The sequence below is a fragment of the Tachypleus tridentatus genome, chromosome 6, assembly GCF_004210375.1.
Source record: "Tachypleus tridentatus isolate NWPU-2018 chromosome 6, ASM421037v1, whole genome shotgun sequence".
NCBI classification, from domain to species: Eukaryota; Metazoa; Arthropoda; class Merostomata; order Xiphosura; family Limulidae; genus Tachypleus; species Tachypleus tridentatus.
Window position 1 is genome coordinate 136,245,868 of NC_134830.1, and position 24,852 is coordinate 136,270,719.

General features: G+C 35.5%; 1 protein-coding gene across 1 annotated transcript in view; it reads left to right on the forward strand.

The window, feature by feature from the left end:
• Positions 1-24,852, forward strand: part of LOC143253764 (synaptic vesicle 2-related protein-like) — a 49,024-nt gene that overhangs the window by 9,015 nt on the left and 15,157 nt on the right. The window contains exons 3-10 of the mRNA XM_076508103.1: positions 993-1,091; positions 5,554-5,625; positions 7,901-8,025; positions 12,814-12,877; positions 14,405-14,533; positions 18,362-18,564; positions 19,053-19,132; positions 20,798-20,929. Coding sequence (XP_076364218.1) covers positions 993-1,091; positions 5,554-5,625; positions 7,901-8,025; positions 12,814-12,877; positions 14,405-14,533; positions 18,362-18,564; positions 19,053-19,132; positions 20,798-20,929 — 904 coding nt within the window. The remainder of the gene's footprint in view (positions 1-992; positions 1,092-5,553; positions 5,626-7,900; positions 8,026-12,813; positions 12,878-14,404; positions 14,534-18,361; positions 18,565-19,052; positions 19,133-20,797; positions 20,930-24,852) is intronic.

Genomic DNA, 24,852 nt, shown 5'->3' on the forward strand with positions numbered 1-24,852 from the left:
GCTCCTGTTCACATAAATGAAGATTGAACGAAAACGTAAAAATGAAAAATAAAATTCACATCTTTGGGACTGTGAGACTATACAATGTTAGCATTATCTTCTGTAAGATATTTTTAGAAATATATAGTTAAAACTGTTGTCGCAGGCGGGAAACGGTTGCTGAGCCTCAACTCTCAACGCTAACTTCTTTAACATTACGGATATAGAACCAAACGGAAAAACTTTGAGATGTGCTAAACTCATTAATTTTACGAATAAAAATCCTATCGAAAAAATGTAAAGATGTCAAGCTAAATTTATCAGCATTATGGATAAACAAGTAAAGGCTCTAGCGAGAAGATATAAACATATCAAGTAAATTTTATTGGTTTTAGGGATAAAGGTGCTATCAAGAAATTACAGAAATGTTAAACTATCTAATGCTAAATCTAGTAGCTCTGCACCTTTTCTGTCACCATTAAATTAACAAACTGTAGCCATGGTGTAGGGCCGCCATGGGCAGGAGGTCAAGACACTCACCTCGTAATCAGAGGGTTGCGGGTTCGAACCCCATCATACAGAACATCCTCACACGTTCAGCCGTAGGAGCGTTATAATGTCAAGCTCAATCTCGCTTTATTGTTGGTAAAATAATAGCCCAAGAGCTGGCGGTGGGTGGTGATGACTAGTTGCTTTCATTCTAGTCTTACACTCCTAAATTAGGGACGGCTAGCGCAGATAGCCCTCGTGTAGCTTTGCACAAAATTCAAAACAAACCAAAACCCTGGTGTGAAACTAAGTTCGTTATTTCCATAAATAAGGTCCTTTCGATAAAGCATGTAGATAATCTTATATCTATATTTCAAGTTATTTCGTATAATTAAAAAAAGACTTTATAGAAATAAAGTAATATATATATTTCATACATAATTTTAGATTTAATTACAAGTATTTCAATATTTTATTTGTCGTCCTTCACTGAGAAAAAAATATTCTTTATTATTTTCCATCAGGTGGCCGAGGCATGTGAAATTATGATTCTTTCCTTGTTGGGTGGATTTCTAGCCTGCGAATGGTTGATCACGTCGTATCAGGTTGCAGTCCTTACATCGGTAAGTGAAACGAAACGTTATAGCTTGATGTGCTTATGTACATATGGATAAATGCACATTTTTATTTTATGGACTCTTATGCGTGTGTTTCGAGGGCTCACTAAAATTGTGGTGTTTTCAATACTGTATTTCGTTAATTGGGTCAAATATTTGGGATACTGTACTTCATCAAGAAAAGTTATAACGATTTTTGAGCATCTCCACTTTATAACAGTCCAAGACCATGCCTTTTGACAGTACCCCGACAGTGTAATGTACATTGCTAAAAGCTCTGTCATAGGACTGTCATGTACAAGGTACGTCACTCCTCTCTACATGCTTTCCATAATTAGTCTTCTGTACGAGAATGATGATTTAAACATTCTGAACATGCAGAAATTCATCAAAAACACTGCATCCGTCGAATTTATCTGTATGCCTTTGCATGGAATAACATGGATACCTGTTTCATTCTCCATAACTCTTGAGGTATGTAACAGTTGTACAATACATCAGATACGTCGCTAAGCCCGTGGCTTGTATCTCTTTTTCAGACTGAGATATTTCTTGATTATGTTGTGCATTGTTGCTTTGAGTATTTTGCTGGCATTTGCCAGTTACCTTTGGGATTCTAGTCTGTTTCACGACACCACATTTTGCTTACCGCTGTTAGAATACGAATTGTTGTATGTTTCTTTTTTGGATGTTTTTGATTCCCCACACTGATCCACATTTGTTTGTTTTTCATTCCCATTAAGAACAAGGAACACCTTTCTCTCATGGAAATTCCAAATGCTCAATCTAAACGTATGTTATGATATAAGTGCACGAGTATTTTGCACCAGAAGCGGCTGTCAAACAGTTCGAAGTTTCAATGCCTCCAAACACTTAACAATGTAAATATGTAGTTCACCGCGAACTTATAGTGGCGCTGGTACTCAGGTTATTTACTGTTGGACCTGCCTCGCCATCACTTTGCCATCTTCTCGACTTTTCTTTACTTTCCCATGCACATGCACGCTAATACCTTACTATAGCTTTTTAGTTCAAGACACTATTTTCAACCCCCTCCCCCCAAATTGTAAAGGTAAACGTTTCCTGGTGTGGGGAAAAAAGGATTCAATAATTTTCGAACATCATTAAATGACTATGGAATGTTTTAAAACTTTAATATTGCAATCCAAACTGTTTTTCATCCAAGATTTGGTTTGGTTTGTTTTGAATTTCGCGCAAAGCTATACGAGGGCTATCTGCTTTAGCCGTCCCTAATTTAGCAGTGTAAGACTAGAGGGAAGGTAGCTAGTCATCATCACCTACCGCCAACTCTTGGGCGGCTCTCTTACCAACGAATAGTGGGATTGATTGTCACATATAACGCTCCACGACTGAACGGGCGAACATGTTTGGCGTGACGGGGATTCGAGCCCGCGACCCTCAGATTACGGGTCAAGCAGCCTAATCACTTTGCCATGCTAAGACCAGTCATTAAATAAGACGTTTGTTTATACCAAGGACTGACCCGGGGAGGAAGAGGAGATAATCCAAGGGTCCTGGACCTTCCTCTTCCAATACAAAATAACAGAATTAAAGTAACGTGAAATGGAATATAGTGCAAAATGGAGATACAAATGGTACAGATATTACATTGATTTGTTCCCTGCAAGCAGTTACACAAGTATTCCTGTACCTGGATGTTTTCTGGACCATCTATAACATGTAAAATGTTAAAGATAGTCATAAATATTAAATTCGACTTGAAACCTATCACAGAACTTTGAAGAAGCCCTTTTTATTGGTATGATTATCGAATAATTAATCCTTCAGTGAAAGCCAGCACTTCAGTTGAATTCATTTCAGGAGTGGTGGTACTTTAAGGTCCTGATAACTGCAGTAACCTTATCGACGGAAGCAGAAAGTACTGATAATTTGTATTCGTTATTTCTAATTTGTCAATGGGAATGACTAGCAAAAATCCAGTGGAAGGAGTCGGGGTTTGGATTTGGAGAACTTTCGAATTTCAGAAAGTCCAAGGGATTTCAGAGGGAAACAAGTACTCTTATAAGACTTTGATTTTCACTTGTATAGGCCTTCCCCTATTGAAATTCCTGGATCTGACTTCGTATCAGTAACGCTGATCATATAATGTGTAAAGATATTTTGTTTTTAAATTTACCATGGAACATGTAAGGTTACCTCATATTTGACCCAGTAAGAAACATCCACGATAATATACTGTACCTTTACTTGTACAGACTATTTAAGCTAACCTCGTATGCAACGTGTAAAATTATCTTCTATTTCAACTTAATGCGTAATTTGTAATATTATTATGTTAACCTAATAGGGCCTGGCATGGCCAAGCGCGTAAGGCGTGCGACTCGTAATCCGAGGGTTGCGGGTTCGCGCCCGAGTCGCGCCAAACATGCTCGCCCTCCCAGCCGTGGGGGCGTTATAATGTTACGGTCAATCCCACTATTCGTTGATAAAAGAGTAGACCAAGAGTTGGCGGTGGGTGGTGATGACTAGCTGCCTTCCCTCTAGTCTTACACTGCTAAATTATGGACGGCTAGCACAGATAGCCCTCGAGTAGCTTTGTGCGAAATTTCAAAACAAACAAACAAACAAACAAAACCTAATAAGTAAGGTCGTGTTGTTATTAAACTACTGCGTAACATGTATGGTATGCAGACGCATGTCTTGTATTTCGTATCTTCTTTAGTTGTAAGGGGGAACATTTCGTCTTCACCAAGGATTTCCAAACGTTTTCACCCATACAGGTCTCTAGCTACGTGTGTACTTTTACATTTGAGCTTTCATCAAGAAATGTGGGCTTGAGTTTTTCATATTCCGATTACCCATTTCCCTTGATCACTTACCTATAATATTACGGATATTTTTCTTATAAGAGATATTGCTTTGAGGTATAATACGCTATGTAAGATGGACAGTGATATTTTCCAAATGGCGAGTCACGTGATACATTAAGGGCATATAATTTCTCATTTATCTATTGAAATGAACAATAGAGACGTAGTTGGTGCATGCGCTTTAAGAAGGACAACATTATATAACGTGTATATAACGCTATGCTTTCTTTGCCTGGAAAAGGTTGTTTAGAAAACAACCTCCATGCAGTGAACGTGCTTGCTTAAATTTTTTTCACTTTGATTGTTTAAAATGTGGTATAAAGATAACTTTCTATTTTTTCACATTCTGTATAATTTCATTTAAATAGGCCGAAGGTATAAAACTCAGTTTATCTCCATAGTACATTTTGTGTTTGAATTTCTCGTTGTCTGTGGGATACTATAGCTGAAAGACAAAGTGAAGTGCATCTGCTTATCAATGTAGAATTAATTCGCTCTTCGTGAACGTCGATAAAAGATTCATTTTCCGATCAGATAGAGGACTCAGTATTGTTTGCAAGTTCGTAAAACTGTTGTATATAAATCATTATTTGTTTGTTTGTTTGTTTTGGAATTTCGCACAAACCTACTCGAGGGCTATCTGTGCTAGCCGTCCCTAATTTAGCAGTGTAAGACTAGAGGGAAGGCAGCTAGTCATCACCACCCACCGCCAACTCTTGGGCTACTCTTTTACCAACGAATAGTGGGATTGACCGTCACATTATACACCCCCACGGCTGGGAGGGCGAGCATGTTTAGCGCGACCGGGATGCGAACCTGCGACCCTCAGATTACGAGTCGCACGCCTTACGCGCTCGGCCATGCCAGGCCTCCTTATTTGTAATAACCATTATTATAAATTGTATTATTGTTTGTATATTAAAATATATTTGTGTTAAAAATAAAATTTTGTGTATCAATCGTGCTCACAAATATAAATTTAATAGATATCGACATCTAATTTACTTCTAAATTAAAATTTTCTGCTGTTTGAAATCGTAATGTAACGTACGTAAAATAATAAATCGAAGACTCGTCCGAGACAAATTATAACATGTAACAGTGCAAATTGCAAGACTATAAAATAATATTATATTTAACCTAAATGTGAATGTTAGATTATTAGATTATATTTTATTTTTACACAGTGATATAGATGATCTTGTAATTTAACCTAATACATAACATGGAGATTTATCTTCTTCTAACCTGATTTTCAACATCCTAAATAATCGTGTACTCATACTGGTATAAAACGTTTAAAATTATATTTTAAAGTAATGTGCAGCTTGTAAGATTTCATGTTTTAACTTGATTGTTTAACGTTTAAGATAAACGTCTGCTCGAAATGGTGTGAAACGTATAATACTTGATGTTATAAAGTGATAATTAATGTCCAATATTAATTTGTGCTTTCGCTTGTACGATATTAACTTTTATTTTAATTAAAAGGGTGACGTGTAAGATATTTTTTACTCAACTGGTGTAATGACGTCTGAACTATCACTTAGTTAAATAAAAAGAGTATAGTTTGAATATTCTCTTATCTCGATACTTTTTTATATTTAATTCACAAGGTGGTGTTTATTGCAATGTCTGTTGGAGCCCCTGTTCTTGGTTTAATGGCCGACAAATATGGACGTAAAATGGTGAGTAGTGCATTAGCACAAACGTTTTTTGTCATCATCTAATTACTAAGTTGTAGTAGGAAGTCAGTAAATGGAAAGATGTCTCAACATCCTTGTTTGTGAAGGCTCACTTAAAACTAGCGTCTCCTGATTGGACAGATGTAAGTTTACTGACCTACAACACTAAAATCCGAGGTACGATTCCCCGCAGTGTACACACCAGAAGGCCGAATGTGGCTTTGCTCTAAATAGAAGTAACATAAGTTGAATACCTGTTAACTAAATCTAATCGTGCTAAATCTAAACAACATTGAGTTTGATATTAACATTTTTCATTTATTGAAAAAGATTTGATGTAATTCATTAAGCGTTATAATATGTGTGTGTGTGTTTTCTTATAGCAAAGCCACATCGGGCTATCTGCTGAGCCCACCGAGGGAAATCGAACCTCTGATTTTAGCGTTGTAAATCCCGTAGACTAACCGCTGTAATAGCGGGGGGCGCGTTATAATATAACACTCAATCCCACTGTTCTTAAATAAAAGAGTATCCCAAGAGGTGGAAGTGGGTGATGAAGATCATTTGTCTTCCTTCTATTCTATCACTGCTGAATAAGAGATGATTAGCGCAAATAACCTTTATGTAGCTTTGCGCGAAATTCAAAACAAAACAAACAAGCTTCCCACTAAAATTTTCACTTTTTTATAATATTATTTTCAATGAGGCTTGAATACTATGATTAGTTGTAATTAATAACATAAACAGCTGCCCAAAGAACGGCGTTTCTGCTAGTGATATCGAATGCATAAAAATGAATTTATTTAAGTACCGTATTTCCTTATTTAAAAATATTTTTTTCTAAAATTATTAGAACTATTTAAAAGTTTAGATAATATCTCAAATCAAGAACTGATTAATCTAATGTATATATATATATAGAATTTCTATATCAACGTGTTATGAACTGATAAGTTTCATCACGTGTTTTCTCACCTTTTGTTTTTATTTGTTAATTTAAAATATATCACAAAACCCGCTAGGTGTCTAGAATTATTATTTGTTTGTTTTTTGAATTTCGCGCAAAGCTACTCGAGGGCTATCTGCGCTAGCCGTCCCTAGTTTAGCAGTGTAAGACTAGAGGGAAGGCAGCTAGTCATCACCACCCACCGCCAACTCTTGGGCTACTCTTTTCCAACGAATAGTGGGATTGACCGTAACATTATAACGCCTCCACGGCTGAAAGAACGAGCCTGTTTGGTGCGACGGGGATCCTAACCTGTAATCCTCGGATTATGAGTCGAACGCCTTAACCCACCTGGCCATACCGGGCCTCTAGAATTATTCTTGGACATATATTTTGTAGAAAGGCATAGCTGGGTGGTTATGGCGTTGGATTCACCGGCTCGAATATCCGTTCCACCAAACATCCTCGCCTTTTCATGCATGGAGGATGTTATATTGTGAGAGTCAATGCCACTATTGGTAACAGAGTTAGTAAAAGAGTAGCTCAAGAGTTAGCGGTGAGTGGTAATAATTAGAATTCTTTCCTCTAGTGTTTCACTGCTAAATTAGGGACGATTAGTGCAGGTAGTTCTCGTGTAGTTTTGCGCGGAATTCTAAAAGAAAAACAACAACAACAAACAAACTTTTAGTCTGTAGGCTTACCACTGTCCTTCCGGGAGACAATTCCTATTTCAGTTTTCTTTAAGTAAGTATTTAAGGTGATAGTTCTGTGTACTGTTTGAAGTTCGTGACAACATTTCAATCTCATATCCAATTTTTATTTCGTTAATTAAAATATACATGTGTATTTTTAGCTGTCCAAAACAAGGAAGGTCAACACGTTTATGCCTTGTTAATATACTATTAAGCACAAATCTGCACAATGGGTTATCTATGCTTTGCTTACCACGAGTATCAACATCCGGTTTTTAGCGTTATAAGTCTTTGGACTTACTGTTTGGTTACCAAGCGGAGAGGAAGGTTCTGTATGCATCTCTTGTCATAATACTTGTTGTATAATCCTTGGATGTACCCGAAAAACGTTGTATTGGAATATCATTTTGTAGTTTAGATATTGTTACAAATGTTGAAAATGTTTGGTGTCATTGTCTTTGTATTATATGTTTTTACAAATAATAATAAAACATTAAAAAAACTTCGCGAAACTGTCGCAAAAAATGTATCTACAAAAGCTCGGAGAATTATAAATATAGAAAAATTTCATATAACCAGGCAAGAAAGTATAACATTTAGCATAAATGTTAGACTTACATCACTTGTACTTGTATTTTAGGTTACCATTGGAAGCACACTTGTGGTGGTTATGTTTGGATTCCTTAGTGCTGCAGCGCCCTCAATTGAATATTTGATCACTTTTCGTGGAATTCTTGGATTTTTCGTACACGGATTGTCCAGTATGTAAGTATTTAAAGTTATCTGTCGCTCCAAAATCTCCTTTACTGCCATTCAAATCTTAAACCACGAACTTTCGGACTACTGATAGTCTATCTTCATGTTAAACGTGAACATCGATATTGGATAATGTTTAGAGAGGATAAAAACTTTTACAAAATAAACAGTAATTTTCTGACAAGACCTAGTTCATTGGTCTCAGACAAGTCCACTTCATCATTAGCTCTTGCTAAGATGTGAAACTGATTAGAATTCACTGAGGGACTGTTGGAGCACACTAAACTTAGGAGGTTTTCTCAAATTCGCACATTCTTTTACTCAAGTTAACAATTTCCTTTACATGGACACCATATAACCTTGCTGTAGAGATGCATAAATTCATAACCCTTTCTTTGAAAATAAACTATGAGTGTTCTAAAAGCTCGTGGTTTAAAATTTGAAAGGTCCCAGAAGAGTTTGTTTGTTTTAAATTAAGCAGAGTCCATATTGTGTCGTTGAACTAAACAACAGTTTTGATTCTTTGAAGTTAAGCACAAAGCTACACAACGGGCTATCTATGTTTTGCTCACCACGAGTATCTAAACCCGGTTTTTAGCGTTGTAAGTTCGCAGACATTTCGCTGTGCCACTGAAGGGGGGGGGCAAAAGAGATGTTGTATTTGTTTTTGAAATTCGCGCAAAACTACATGAGGGCTATCTGCGCTAGCCGTCCTTAATTTAGCAGTGTAAGACTAGAAGAAAGGCAGCTAGTCATCATCACTCGCCGCCAACTCTTGGGCTTCTCTTTTACCAACAAATAGTGGATTGACCGTCACATTATAACGCCCGAACTGCTGAAAGGGTGAGCATTTTTGGTGTGACGGCGAGAGATGGTGTGGAAAATGTGGTAGTAATTTTAATAACTATCACTCCATTTAAAGACGCTAAATTTTATTTTGTTTTTGTGTAGCCTAATTACTTGTTTCCTAAGTTCCGGCGTTTGACAAAAAATTACTAAATAGTTAATTTGTGGAAACGAAACTTTAAAGTTTAGTGATAACGGATAGAAGCAAAACTTGATTTATTCTCAGAAGTTACGAAAAACGTGATCGGACTGATTGTAACCCATGAAAAGCGAGTCTGTTTTACGTTATTCGAGAGTTCATGGCTAGTATCCTGTTGTGGCGGAAACAGATGTCTTATAAGGATATAAGGATGACGATATCGGATCTCACTATTCGGTCATACGTAAATGTTCCATTAGCTTTCCTCTAGCCTGTCACTACATTTACAGAGGGTTAATCATGCAATTTGCATAAACATCATAACGGTGTGTATTCGCAGGTATTTAGAAACAGCGTGTTTGATTTACGGCAGCTTCGCGACGATATAAAGCGCAGTGCTGTTACATGTAGGTTTACCACTGGAGAAGTGGCCACCACGTATAGGTTAGGTCCAGTTGGTTTGTAGTTATAAACAGTTCTTAAAAACGTTTAAGAATCAAAACTTACCCAGGAATTCTGTTTATTTCGCGCCAGTGCCGAGTCAGAAAGATCGATAGGCAACTGTTTACTACTTGTTTGTTTGTTTGAGTTCTGAAGTTCGCGCAAATCTACCCGAGGACTATCTGTGCAAGCCATCGCTAATTTAGCAGTGTAAGGCTAGAGGGAAGGCAGCTAGTCGTCACTGCCCACTGCTAACTATTTGGCTACTCTTTTAACAACGAATAGTGGGATTGACCGTAGATTTATAACGCCTCCATAGCTGGAAGGGCGAGCATGTTTGATGTGACGGGGACTCGAATCCGTGACTCTTAGATATTACGAGTCCAGCGTCATAACCATCTGACCGTGCCGGACCCACCTGATTATTGCTATATCATGAACGAAAATGGCATTCATTTGTTTCAAGATCGTGAAACAATTGCAAATATTTGTTGTCCAGCTTAGTCCTTTATTACGAACCAACAAATATTTATTCCAAATCAAGATAAAATATTTCCACTATTTTAGTTACTATTACCTGGTATATTACATCAGTAATACTTTAATTGTACACGTGTATTTGTGTTTGTTTGTAGTTAAACACAAAGCTACACAACAGACTATCTGTGCGGTGTCCACCACGGGTATCGAAACTCGATTTCTAGCGCTATAAGTCTTCTGGCTTACCGCTTTATCACTGTGGGTACACGTATATTATAGCAATTGCATTATAAAGTAAAATGTTAAAAAGATCCATATTTTGAGATATACTTTATCTGTGATGTCCTTTACTGCTAAGAAACTGAGGTTGCTCTTGTTTTTATACTTTCAAAACTTTTAATTTTAAAAGTTACAAAAGTCTACAAAATTTTGTGAGTAAAAATTAAAAAAGAGCCTACAAATAAGAGGGACGACTGCCGCAAAGCCAATAGTTCTAGGACCTCTAACTGATACATAGTTTACACCGTTGCATCTTGCAGTCTTACTAACACGCGCCCATTAAACACGAAACTCATGCATCTGAGTGTATTTTCACATTCATACGTTTTATTAAAAATAAAACAACAAAAACTTCACGTTGCGCTAAAATCGACAGTTCTTTTTATAGGATATCGTGATTGGCTTACCGTTTGATCCAGGTAAAATTCTTGCATCTTGGTTGCATGCATCTAGATGCAGAAAGAAATTCATGCATTGGAATTGATCGGCTGGTTGGATCTAGGTCAAATTCGACGTTACGTTGATCCAGAAAATAGACCAGATTTCATTAATTTGTTTTATTGAATATTAACATTTCTGAAGCAGCACTCTGAAAGTTAATTTTTTTTTGTAAAATCTTGTCAAACAGATTCCTAAATGTTCTCAGTCCTGAATCTTGTTAAAGGGCACATATGGATAAGAAACAAATATTGCACTCAATAACTGGAAATGTAGTCTTAGTTTATTTACGTTATACTTTAGTATGCCCTCTGTTGGGATAGCGGTAAGCCTAAAGATTTACAACGCCAAAATCAGGTGTTCAATTCCACTCGGTTGACACAGCTGATAGCCCAAAGTGGCTTTGCTATAAACACTAACACATACGCACTTCAATCTTCAATATACTTTTTTTACAACGTAACATTTTTAAGATTAGGCTAGGAAACGGAAAAGATAAATTTTTCTTATCCTGGCACTTTCTTAAGCCACTGAAAACACGGTACCCCTTACTTTTAAGGGATAACCTCTATTTGAGGTTTTCTAATGGCAATAGTTTCTAAACATTCAAATTTTCATGCATGTAAACTTTAAAAAATAAAACGAAAACTATTGGTTCTTTTAGTAGATAACTTATGGGTAAATGAATCGTTGTATATACTATCAATAAGCTGTAAAACTGTGAACGTATAAGTATCGAACTCTGTATTACAATGAACAGCTGATGAAAGAAAGTTACTCGCATAGACCATGAGTTAAAATCGACCTTGTAATCATTGCAGTTAGTTAAATATACTTTTATATCTTACGTATAAAGATTAGAGTGCATTATTCAATCATTTGAGCAGTCCGGCATGGCCAGGTGGTTGGGAATCTCGACTCCTATCTGAGGGTCACGGGTTCGATTTCCCGTCGCACCAAACATGCTCGCGGGACGTTATAATGTGATGGTCAGTCCACTATCCGTTGGTAAAAGAGTAACCTAAGAGTTAGCGGTGGACGCTGGTGATTGGCTGTCTTCCCACTAGTCTTACACTGCTAAATTAGGGACGGCTAATGCATATAAATGTGTTTTATAATTGATGTTTGCAAGCTTCTGCTTTTTCTTTGTTGGTTTGTGCTAAGGTGTTGTTATATTCCAGTGTTGGGTATTTTCTTGTCGTGGGTTCATTTGTGAATCTTTTTAAGTGTATCCAGAACTTACTAGGGTCGGTTCGTTCGTTTAGTTGAGAGCAGAAGTTGTCCCATTTTTCTTGTTTTAGCTCTTTAAGTTCTGCTCTAATTTTATTTCTAATGTTGTTAATTTGTTTTTATTTCTTGTTCTCTTGTTGCCATGAATAGTCTTTTTAACTGTCTTCGTTGTTTTATCATTGTTAATAGTTGTTTGATTGGTTTCCATGCATTGTTTGTGGTTGTATATTGTTGTTTTGGTACCGTTTCCGTAGCTGCTTTTAGAAGGCACTCCATGATTATTTGACTGTAACAATCAATTTCTGATTCGTTATTCGCTGTATGTTGAATTTTGTCTGGTAATTGCTACCTTTCCTTTGGTCTGGCCCGGCATGGCCTAGCGCGTAAGGCGTGCGACTCGTAATCCGAGGATCACGGGTTCGCGCCGGCGTCGCGCTAAACATGCTCGCCCTCCCAGCCGTGGGGGCGTTATAATATGACGGCCAATCCCACTATTCGTTGGTAAAAGAGTAGCCCAAGAGTTGGCGGTGGGTGGTGATGACTAGCTGCCTTCCCTCTAGTCTTACACTGCTAAATTAGGGACGGCTAGCACAGATAGCCCTCGAGTAGCTTTGTGCGAAATTCCAAAACAAACAAACAAACAATCCTTTGGTCTGTCATTTTTAAATTAGGGACAGTTAACGCAGATAGCCCTCTAGTGACCTTGAGTGAAATTCAAAAAAAGCAAACAAACAAATAATGAAATATAGTAATAAAAAATAAAAGTAATAAAACTATATATATTAGATAACTTTTCAGGTCAATATTATGTTTACAACATTAAAAAACATCAACAACGAATGTTTCTTTTCTACACAACGAAACAGATTAAAACCTGAAACCTGTACACTCCAGGAATCAAACTGAAGGAACACTGTTATTAACTTTATTTCTTCTTTTTTCAGTATCGTGATTTATACCGAGTACCTGCCAACTAAAGGACGAGGTCAGAACATGCTCATTCTGAATGTAAGTTTGTTTCTTTTAGTCAATTGAGAGAAACTTAACAATTTACAGAGGATTAAGCGCTTCATATAAACATGGTTTTGGAGCTTCACCACACCGTTACAATGTATAAATAAACAAAAACAAGCCCAAACAAAAATCAAAAGGATAACTAAGGTATAGGCTAAAATGTGGAATATAAAATGTACCCTAGATTTTGGAGGTGATTGCTCATGTAGGACCCACATTACATTGGGGATACACTGTCTATCAGTCTTAACTTCCTTTCTCCAGTTTCACATGAAGGTATTCATAAATAATAAGATTAATAATAAAATAATTAAAAGAAAAAAAAGTTAGAAGAGCGAGATGTGAGTGCTCAAGCCCACAACGTCCCACATCTATATCACCCTTCACTGTCTGCAGACAGTTGTGGGAAGATGACTGCTCTCCAAAGAAGTAATGATAAGGTATTACCACTTGGGGGGTAAGTAAGATAAACTTGCAACCCTTATTATGGTGGTAAGGCACTAATTAGTAGCCCAGTAGAAAAATTACACTAGTATAAATGGTCTCAACCAGTTATTTAAAGTGACTGGTATAACTACCAATTTTCAAACTCTAAACAAGCCTTCATATGTGATAAGGTGTTTATCTGCATAAAAGTAGTGCCAGTGTGTTTAAATGACCTAATTACTATATATGTAAAAACGGCTCGTTTGGGTTGAGAAAATTTTTTACGTAGAGGAGCGAACAACGTTTCGACTTTCTTCGGTCATCTTTCTTTCGTTGTGAACCTGACGATGACCGAAGAAGGTCGAAACGTTGTTCGCTCCTCTACGTAAAAAATTTTCTCAACCTAAACGAGCCGTTTTTACATATATATTTCTCTACAAGTGGGTTTTCTCGACATCACTGATGACCTAATTACTGTTATTTCAAACAAAATCATGTCCTCCGCTGGAACATTGGTAAGCCTACGGATTTACAAGGCTATAATCAGTGGTTCTCTTTCCTTCGGTGGATACTTCAAGTAACTTTTAACTACCGGTCTTATCCTACATTATAGTTTGCAACTTGGGGATCTTTTTTTATTTTTGTTGAAGCTTGTTTTTATTTATTAGAAAATATCATTAGTCAGAGGCTTGAACTTGCTGTTTTTTAATGCAGTCCTTCCTTTTGATTTATTTTACTTTACTGTTGAGCATTAATATTCTATACACGCATACACACATATGTATATATAAGAGCATGTGTTATGGGGTGACATGAAAACGCTACATCTACTTTAAGGCCGATTTGTGTGTACGTATATATAAGAGCATGTGTTATGGGGTAACATGAAAACGCTACATCTACTTTAAGGCCAATTTGTGTGTACGTATATATATGTCATCGAAGATAATCGTACTTTGGATTGCATGACCTACTTGCAACGTTAAATATTTGTGAATAATTTATCTCTGTTGAATAATTATACTTTATTCTACATGTATAAAACTGAGTAACTTTTTTTAAAAAATGTCCAATTACGTTTTTTCCTATTTCTAGTTTTTCTGGAGCTTCGGTGCTATCGCGATCATCTTCGCCTCCATGATCATCATGACAACGATTCACTCTTGGCGACTTGTGCTAATTGCTGCTGTTATACCAACGATCATCTTTCTTTTCTTATCAAAGGTAACATTTAACTCCTGGAAACGTTGTGCTAATTAGTGCTATTTTGCTCACAACCAACTTTCATTCTTAATAAATAATAACGTTTAACTCTTGGCGACTTGTGCTAATTTTTGCTGTTTTTTCATTACTAATCTTTCTTTTTCTTTTATCAAAATTAACATAACATTGTAGATTAACAAGAGACCATTTGTTCCAAATTGGCTCGTATTCACTAAATTAAACTATATACTAAACAGAATCATATCTTATCATTCAAACATTCAGTAAGACCTTCCTTAAACTCCATTAAATTAAGTCATCTATCACATTTGAAGGCAACGTTTTCCACGTGCCAAACACTTTGTTACAAAGATAATGCTGTCCTACATGTAGGGCACATTTAAGATTGTGTAGGACCAGGGACTAGTAATTATTGTAGGCCTACATCCTATGTATTTTTCACATAGAATAAAGTTATCAATGAGCCCTCACTAACACCATGGTTCCTGGGGCTGAGCCCCCTCTCGCGCCTACCTAAATACCCCATTGTCTAGATGAAGATAACCCCTTTCCTGACAAAATTTATATCTGTGCCCCCTAATCTTACCATTCTCACTGTTCAGTATCACAAGAGATGGTGTATCAACAATTCCTTTCACAATCGTAAACACCTCAAACTTATCACTTCTAACTCATTTTTTCAAGTGAAAATAATTTCAAAAGACTTAACTTATTCTCATGCAACAAACCTTTTTGTCCAACGTACCATTACAAAGGTTCTCCACTATACTTTTACAATAACTAGATGTTATTTCTTAGATACAGAACCCATGATTAAACATAATAATCCAAGTCGGCCTAATCAATGATCAATACAATAACATTATAATCTCCTTAGACTTCTATTCTATATTTCTGTAGATACAACCTAAAATCATATTTATCTTGCCACTAGCAACAAAACATTGTATTGATGGCTTAAGAGATTAACTAGCCAGAACGTAAATGTCATTTTCTTCTCTAATACCGTTAAGGTTATTCTCTTCAAACAATTCATAAATTAAATTATGATGTCTCATGTGTGTTAATTAAAATTCACCTGCCGTTTATTCGCCCAATTTAACAAATAATCCAAACCAGTTTGTAAAGCAGTGGTGTCTGCCCCAGAGTCAGCAACACCCAAAAGTTTAATTTCGCCAAAACATTTAAATAATCTATACATATATATCTCAGGACGGCTGGTACAAGTATTAACACTTTTACTAATAAAGCAGAGAACAACGTTTCGACCTTCCTAGATCATCTTCAGGTTAACAAAAGTTACTTCAAATGAGTTTCTGTTCATCAGGAATTTAAATAATCTATTGATCAGATCTTCATATACATCACTGACGTAAATCAAAAAGAGTAAATATTCTAATACTGACCCTTGAGGTGTCATATTCGTAACATTAATCTGAATTAATATAGTTTGACCAAATTCCATTTACAGCAATTCCCTCCTTTCATCCATCTACCGAGTTTTTTATCCAACGAGTCAGAATATCCCCACACTTACAAAGATAACTTTTAACAACCTTTTTATGTGACATTTGTAAAATACTTTTTGAAAATTCAGATACACCACACCCTCACCTGTACCCTTATTTATCTAAGCAATAGTCTCTTCATAGAATGTCAAGAGATTAGTGAGGCAAAATTTCCCACTAGGGAAGACATATTGATATGAAAGCTTGTTGAACTATTAATCTAAGAATAATAGGCCTACAATTGCTGAGATAAAAATAAGTAAAATTAGCTAACTTTCAGTCTTCTGGCACCTGACCACTATTTAAAGATTTAGAAAACACAGTAGCATGTGGTTTATATATCAAATCCTAAGCCACTTTCAAAACCCTTGGGTAAATATTATTTTGCCTAGAAGCTTTATCATTACTTATACTTCTTATTTTTAAACAGGCTCAAAATTGATGTTATAATTTTGTTCAGTCTCGATTCCATCTAGTAATTGTTCAAGATGAGTAATATTACTTCAGCCTTCGTTAGTGAAAAAAATTAAAAGAAAAGTTACAATTTAACAACTCACCTAAAGTTCCCAGATATTAGCCTTTCCTGTACAGTTTCCCAAAGGTCCTACTCTCACCTTAATATTTTGTTTACCTTTAATGTAGTGAAAGAAAATCTTACTGCTAATATTTACATTTTAGCCAATTTTTTCATATAGATTTTTATTTCCTAAATTTCCATTTTATAACCCTCTTGTTCTTCTATAATCCTTCAAATATTCCATCATTGCAGTAAATTTAAACTTTATATATTTATAATGCTTTCCTTTAATTTTATCCTTTTAATCTTTTGTGGGCCAACCTGTTTCCTTAATTACACTTGCCATTTTTTTATATAAAGAATATGCCTATCTTGAAGGATAAATACTTTCTTTTTAAAAATTTCCTCGTCTGATTGGTATCACCACTAATTTAGTTGCGCAGCTCACACAAGAAAAAATGTCTCTCCTCTTCAAAATTTGTTTTTATTAAATTTGGAAATCAAGTCTTACTATTCCTCTTCTCCACATGAAGTAAAACATAATATATTATTGAACAATTACCATCTGCATCCAGCTGTTCCACAATCTCTACCATATCAATCATTGCATTATTAGAAGTTAGCAATAAATATAAAGTAACATTATACCTAGTAGGTTCCCCAAACAACTGTCGAAGAAAACTATCCTGAACAGTTTATAAAAAACCTGCCTCTCTCCTGACTTAACCCTAACATTCCCCATTCCATATGTCTCATGTTAAAATTTCTCGTAATTATAACCTCGTTAATAACTGGATTATTTATCTCACTGTAGTGTTTTTCATTAGTTTCATCTGATGCTCTGTATCAAATTCCAACTGAATCCCTTTCCCATCATAACCACTAACAGAAACCCAAATAAATTCAACCTCATTGCTATTAGCTTTAATATTCTTAATTTCAACAGGACGTAACTCACACTTTACATATAAAACCACTCCTCCTCCTTATCCGTCCTCTATCCCCATTAAACAACCTATAACCTTGTGTTTCAAAGACGTTTCTGTCATTAAACTTTTCTACATTTGGCCAGATTTCACTTCTTCCTATGGTATCAAAATCTTATTTTCCAACAAGTTCTCTAAAGTGATCCATGTAGTTCCTTACACTTCTAAGTATTAGAATACCGGGCCCGGCATGACAAGGTGGGTTAAGGCGTTCGACTCGTAATATGGGGGTCGTGGATTCGAATCCCCGTCGCACCAAACATGCTCGCCCTTTCAGCCGTGAGGGCGTTATAAAGTGACGGTCAATCCACTATTCGTTGGTAAAATTCCTTACAGAGCCTAGTCTATATTTAGATGTAAACCATTCATTCATTTCCTAAAAGGGCCTGGCAAGAGTTGGCGGTGGGTGGTGATAACTAGCTGCCTTCCCTCTAGTCTTACACTGCAAAATTAGGGACGGCTAGCACAGATAGCCCTCGAGTAGCTTTGTGCGAAATTCCAAAACAAAAAAAACAAAAAACAAAACATTTCCTAAAAGCAAGGTTTTATCACGAATTGATTCTACAAGTCCAACCAACCTTTTTTTTTTTGTTACATATTATTCTAAGCCTAACATTCACTTTAGTTACCTGCTTATAATTTCATTCCCACAGCTAAATCTTGGCGTTATTTCTCAGCAAGAAATCTAGAAATAAGACTTAATTTTACACTTTAACGTGAGAAAAATACGTTTGTTTATTATTGACCTCATAATAAAGTAAAATTGTTTTTAGAAAGTGAGTCAGCATGTTTATACGTAGACATTTTCACTTTTTAGTGGTACCCTAAAAGTGCACGTCATATGCTTATTTGTGGAAAGCACGATCAAGCAAAGGACGCTCTTTTGAAGATGGCGGAAATTAACGGAAAACGTCTGCCGAGTGGAAACCTATCATTACTCCCAGATGAACTACGAAAAGGCTCTTTATTCACGATATTTAAAGCCAATAAACGCATTTTCATCCTCTTAAACTTTATTTGGTTTGTGTACTAAAGTTTTCTTTTTATTCTTCTCTTCTTCTGTGAGGAATTTTTATATTTATCGTAGTATAAATTAATAAGGAAAATTATAAACGAAAACATTAAAAATTACGGGTCGTATCAATTTAAATATTCTAATTTAGTTTGCTCTTTTTGTCAGAGTTGACCAAAATACTGTAAATTAAATTGAATTTAACAAGTAGTATTACATTTAGATTTTTGCTGTTCTGTTGTTGTTATTTCCAGAAGTTTGGTTAGTTTATGTTCCCGTTTGTTAAATTGTATTCCGAGTTTTTAACTATCCTTTTCTCCAGATATACTAACTGTTAAAAAAAACCTTCCCATGTTAAAAAAATAAAAATTTATTCATAACCAATGATTATTTTTCGTAAAATTTATGAATTATTCTGTTTAGTTCTTATCAGGCCTAACATAATTTATCAATGTATTAACGTAAAATTTATGTTGCTTACTTTTGTATTTTCTAGGATTACGGTTACTTTTGTATACTATGGCATAGCACTCCTGGCCCCTGAAATTATTTTGCATGGAGGGTTATCGTTTAATTGTAAGTGATACTGAATAAATATTAAAGACAGTTATATTGATATTCTTTTTGCAGCTTAGAGATGCTGTTTATTTTTGCTAACCCTAAAACTTGTGAAATATGTGTTGAAAGCGAAGAGCAAAACTCTACTACCGTGTTTCTTCGAAAATAAGACAGGGCTTATATTAATTTTCACTCCAAAATATGACACTAGGGCTTATTTTCGGGGGATGTCTTATTTTGATATATTAAAAAAATGAAGTTACAAAGTAAAACTATTAAACTAACCATTTAAAATAAACTATTATTAAACTAACCATTTAAAATAAACTATTATTAAACTATTAAACTAACTGATTAATACTTAAACAAACTAATTAACTAACTATTAAACTAATTAATAAATTATTTTTTTTATTTCTTTCCTCTTCCTGCCACTCTTAACTGGGGCTTATTTTAAGGGTTGGGCTTATATTAAAACTCTCCCCAAAAATCACACTAGGTCTTATTTTATGGGTAGGTCTTATTATCGGAGAAACACGGTATTAATGCGATTGTTTCATGTTTATGCCACATTTCGATAACTTGTTTCAAATAAGATAATTTTTAAAGTTGTTATTTACAATAATACATTCCGTATATACAGCTTATATTCCAGATCATTGCGTTTGTGTGGAAAACTTTCTGTAAGAAACACATCGACGAATTAGTATGCTTGTTTGTTGAATTTTGAGCAAAGCTACACGAGGGTTATCTGAGATACCCTTCCTAATTTAAACGGATAGACTAGAGGGGAGGCAGCTAACTCTTGGATAACCTTTTAACAACGAATAGTGGTATTCACAGTAAAATTATTATATCATCTAACTCAAAGGACGATTATGTTTAACAACGGGTTTCGATCCCGTGATCCACAGATTGCGAGACAAACGCTCTAATCACTGAAAAATATGATTAATACTCCCAAGTTTCTTTCAAGTTTCGCGGTATCTTTTAAATTTTCAAAACACCGATATGCTATTGGGTGTTTATAATAATAATCGTTAACCACGCCTTTATGTACTTCCTCATGGTTTATTATATATTGTTTTAGAAATAGAATACTTCATTATTTTGTGACTCCTGTATTGATTTAATGATTTTCATTTAAAAATTTTCTTATGTATTCCAGGATACATTTTACTTTCTGTTTCCACATTCAAAGTTTAACAGTCATGATTAAATTGTATAGAGTTATACAAAGAAGGATAAAAGATCAAACTTCGTGTACGACTTGCAGTATCAGTGCTGTAGAAAGTATAAGCAAGAATCCCCGGCATAGCTAGGTTGTTATGGCGCTTGATTTGCAGTTTGTGGGTCTGAATTCTCGTCTTACCAAAGATGCTCGCCATTCCAACGGTAGGGACGTTATAAAATGGTAAAAAAGTAGCCCACGAGTTGGCGGTGGGTGGTGATAACTATCTGCTTTCCCTCCAGACTTTCAACGCTAAATTACGGGACGGCTAACGCGGATAACCCTCGTATATCGTTGAGCGAAATTCATAACAAAAGCAGCGCGTAACGTTAAAAGTGTATATATTTTTTCACTATAACAGGTCGTATAGGTAAACAGATTTAACAATCTTTGGGATCTTACAGACAAATGTTTATGGATTGGGTACATATTTTTCTTTTTTTTTTATTCAGCAACAACTGTTGAAAGCGAAGAGCAAAACTCTACTACTAATTCGATTGTTTCATCAGACTATTTGGCGTGTATGCCACTTTTGACGTCGGATTACATCCAGTTGGTCTGGACCACAGCATCGGAAATTCCAGGTACCTTAACCGTATTTTATTTTCCAGGTAGTAATAGAGTTAGTAAGTGATAAAGGCTATTACGTTTTTATTCCCTTATTTCAGCCATTCAACCAAATCGTACACAATAGCACACCTACGTTCAGTTGATGTTGAAATCGGAAAAAACATATTTTGAACCAGAATTTTTCTTTTAGTAGACATGACATGGCATTTTATGTTTATTTCTAGGCATACAAAGAAATCAAGCTGAAGTAGTGATAAAATGTACTTACAAGAAATTACTATAATGAGACCTGTAATATGTGAAAAATAGCAAGATGAATTTGAGTTTTTATGGACTTATCGTCTACTGTGGATTATTAGGATTCTAATGGACTACTTTGAGCTCTTAGAATCATGATTGACCATATTGAGTTCTTATGACCGTTGTGGACTGCTTTAGATTTTTTGCTTAATAAAAAAATATAATGAAGTTTATTTAGTATATTTTAACATTTAATAATTGAAAAAAAGCATTTTATGGTTTTCAAGAACACAAGTGAGGAATATAAAAGCAAACTATATTAACATTTTCGGGTTCATGGAGAAACCTGGGTAAGTTACAGTGTAATATATTAGATATATTATACACTGAGAAAAGCAAATTTCGCCCCCCGTTAGTACAGCGGTAAGTCTACGGATTTACAACGCTATAATCAGGGGTTCGATTCCCGTCGGTGGGCTCAGCAGATGGCTCGATATGGCTTTGCAATAAGAAAACACACAAAAGCAAATTGCGAAGTGATAACAATAAAGTAAAACATCGTATTTTGGTTTTTGATATCATGAAGAACAAAATATTGTATGTTAAGAATTTTTAAACAGTAATCAGCTTTCAAGTGATTATGGGGCTGGTGTGGCCTCGTAATCAGTATGATCGGAATGTTAATCTATGGATTTATGGTTCGATCTCCACTGTCGCAAAATTTACTGAAAGAATATGTATTTTTTTACTGTCTTATTTTAATGTAGAATATTTTTACCTTTGTCAGTTATTCATGCACAACTTGCAGTACCAGTGCTGTGGTGTGTTACTCTATCCGGACCCCACAACAAACATTTAATATTCGTATTTTTAAATAAGAAGAAAGACAGTTGGCTCCTTTCGTTTGTACTACCTTTATTGCTCGCAATTCTATAGAAATAACATCTAGTCTGCGTAACGGGCGTGTGGACAGCCCGCAAACTTCGTCTTTGAGTTCGACGTCACACACATTACGAAGAAATTTAATTGGATTTCAGGTCATGCTTTTGCCTGTGGAGCACACAAGTCACGAACTCGAGGAAGTTTACGTTTGGAATAAATAAATCACACGGACACAACGGAATCCAAATCAAATAACGACTTTGGACAACTCCTGAATGTCGAAACTCTTAAGATTGTCTTGGGATAGCACTACTTCAAAACCATCGAATTCTTCATTTTGAAAGTCTAATTGTCTATTAATAAGACCTTCTATTATGTTCAGTAACACACACACACTATTAGCTAAGTTATCAACTAAATTGACCCGAGAAATCCTCTTGGTCAAAATATGCATAACTGTATTAACAATTTTTATAAACTACCTTTCACTAGTCCCACTGTAAGTATTTACAAACTTACTATTTCTTTACTACATTTATTTTTCTTCACTCTTCTCACTTTATAGTTTTTACATAAATGAATCTTAAGTCTTCTGGAGTCAGATCAGGTCTCTGGAGGAACTTTAAAAGTAAGGACAAGTGAAGTTTAGAGTCGAAAACACAGAATTATAAACACAATTGCTAGTATTTTTCCGATTGTTCAAGAATTTTAGCAGCTTTGCTTTTAAAATTAGTTCTTTTAACTTAATTGTTACAAGATGGATCTTCTATCAACAATTGGCCTATTTCGTCTTACTGTAACCAAATTCAAATCAACTGTGTTATTGGTCCTTACAGGACTTATTTTTGTCTCTTATCCAATATATTTGGCGAAATCATCAAAGACTATTAACTTACGTCATATAAGACAAACCATGCAACTCAGGTCTCTTCACTAAGAGTTAAATAGTAACTGCTTTTGGGTGTGTGACATCGATTCCTTCACCTAAATAATTATGGTTTAACCTCAACATACCACACCTGTCTAGCGCTAGAATTCTTAGCTGTGAATTTTTGCATCTCTCAGGTCACTATTTCAAATGTGTCCTGAGCTGACTCATGCAGTGATAGTTAAGCCTATCTCTTCTTTATTTGTTATTACGATTCATTGATTCATTAGTTGGTGTCTACGTTTTTTTATAACATTATCAATCTACTGTTTTTTTATTGCTTTACGTTATAAATAATAAAATGCACTTCTTGTAAACATTCAAACGTGTATAGGTCCGGCATGGCCAAGCGTGTTAAGGCACTCCACTCGTAATCTGAGGGTCGCGGGTTCGCATCCCCGTCGCGCTAAACATGCTCGCCCTTTCAGCCGTGGGGGCGTTATAATGTACGGTCAATCCACTATTCGTTGGTAAAAGAGTAGCCCAAGAGTTGGCGGTGATGACTAGCTGCCTTCCCTCTAGTCTTACACTACTAAATTAGGGACGGCTAGCACAGATAGCCCTCGAGTAGCTTTGTGCGAAATTCAAAACAAACAAACAAACAAATGAAACGTGAATATACTTAATATTTGTATTCCACAAATACTTCATTTGTCTGTAAGTGTATTGGCTGTAAAGTTGCACTTTGTGTGTGAAAATGAACAGCAGGGTTACAACATTCATTATACTCAAATAAAAATGACCAATCATGTGGTAACACTAATCGCTGTGGGCAAGTATCGCGTTACTGTATGAGTAAGTAACGTGAGATTTAGTCGTTAATTAGAATCTCAACCACTTTAGTCTGAAACATTTGAGAGGGACAAAGTATTAAATATATGTATTCAGTAAAAGTCAATGTCCAAAAACAAGTACACACACTGTATTTGTGTATATTGAATATTGTTGCATGTATATATATTTATAACTGGGTCTAGTTTTTATTTGTTTCTTACGAACTCAGAAAAGTCAGAATTACTTCAAGTTGAATATGTTAATTAAAATCTGTATTCTAACTCTAAGTTCTTTCTGAAAATGCCACATGAATGGCACCACAGTTTCACTATTCATGTAGCTAAGAGTGGTTCAGAATACGGCGATAGTTGTCGCTGACTGTCTATGTTTGATATAGGGCCTGGCATGGCCAAGCGCGTAAGGCGTGCGACTCGTAATCCGAGGGTTGCGGGTTCGCGCCCGCATCGCGCTAAACATGCTCGCCCTCCCAGCCGTGGGGGTGTATAATGTGACGGTCAATCCCACTATTCGTTGGTGAAAGAGTAGCCCAAGAGTTGGCGGTGGGTGGTGATGACTAGCTGCCTTCCCTCTAGTTTTACACTGCTAAATTAGGGACGGCTAGCACAGATAGCCCTCGAGTAGCTTTGTGCGAAATTCCAAAAAAAAAAAAAAAAAGTTTGACATTGTCTATTAGTTCGTAATTCATGACTGCTACTAGTGTCACCAGTATTATGAAACACACAAACAAAACAAAATCAAAAAATTTCGCATGAAATTTAAAAGATTCAAACACTTTTCATTACCATCTTAGATTCAAACACTTTTCACCATCTTAGGAGTGTAAGTGCTTTTAAACCTTTTGCAGTAATACAGAATTATTCCACATATTTTATGTTATAGTCCCTGTACTGCTGTGATTAGTACACATGATTAAAAAAACTATTAACTTCATCTTCTTCTACCATAGTTGTTATGTTTATCTCTTAGAAGAAACGTATATTTGACTTGCATAAATACACTAGCATGGAATTAGGTATTTTGAATAAAGTAGATAATACTTAAACCTTTTTTGCTTGTTGACTAAGAAATTGTTTCTTTTCTGTTGTTTGGGAG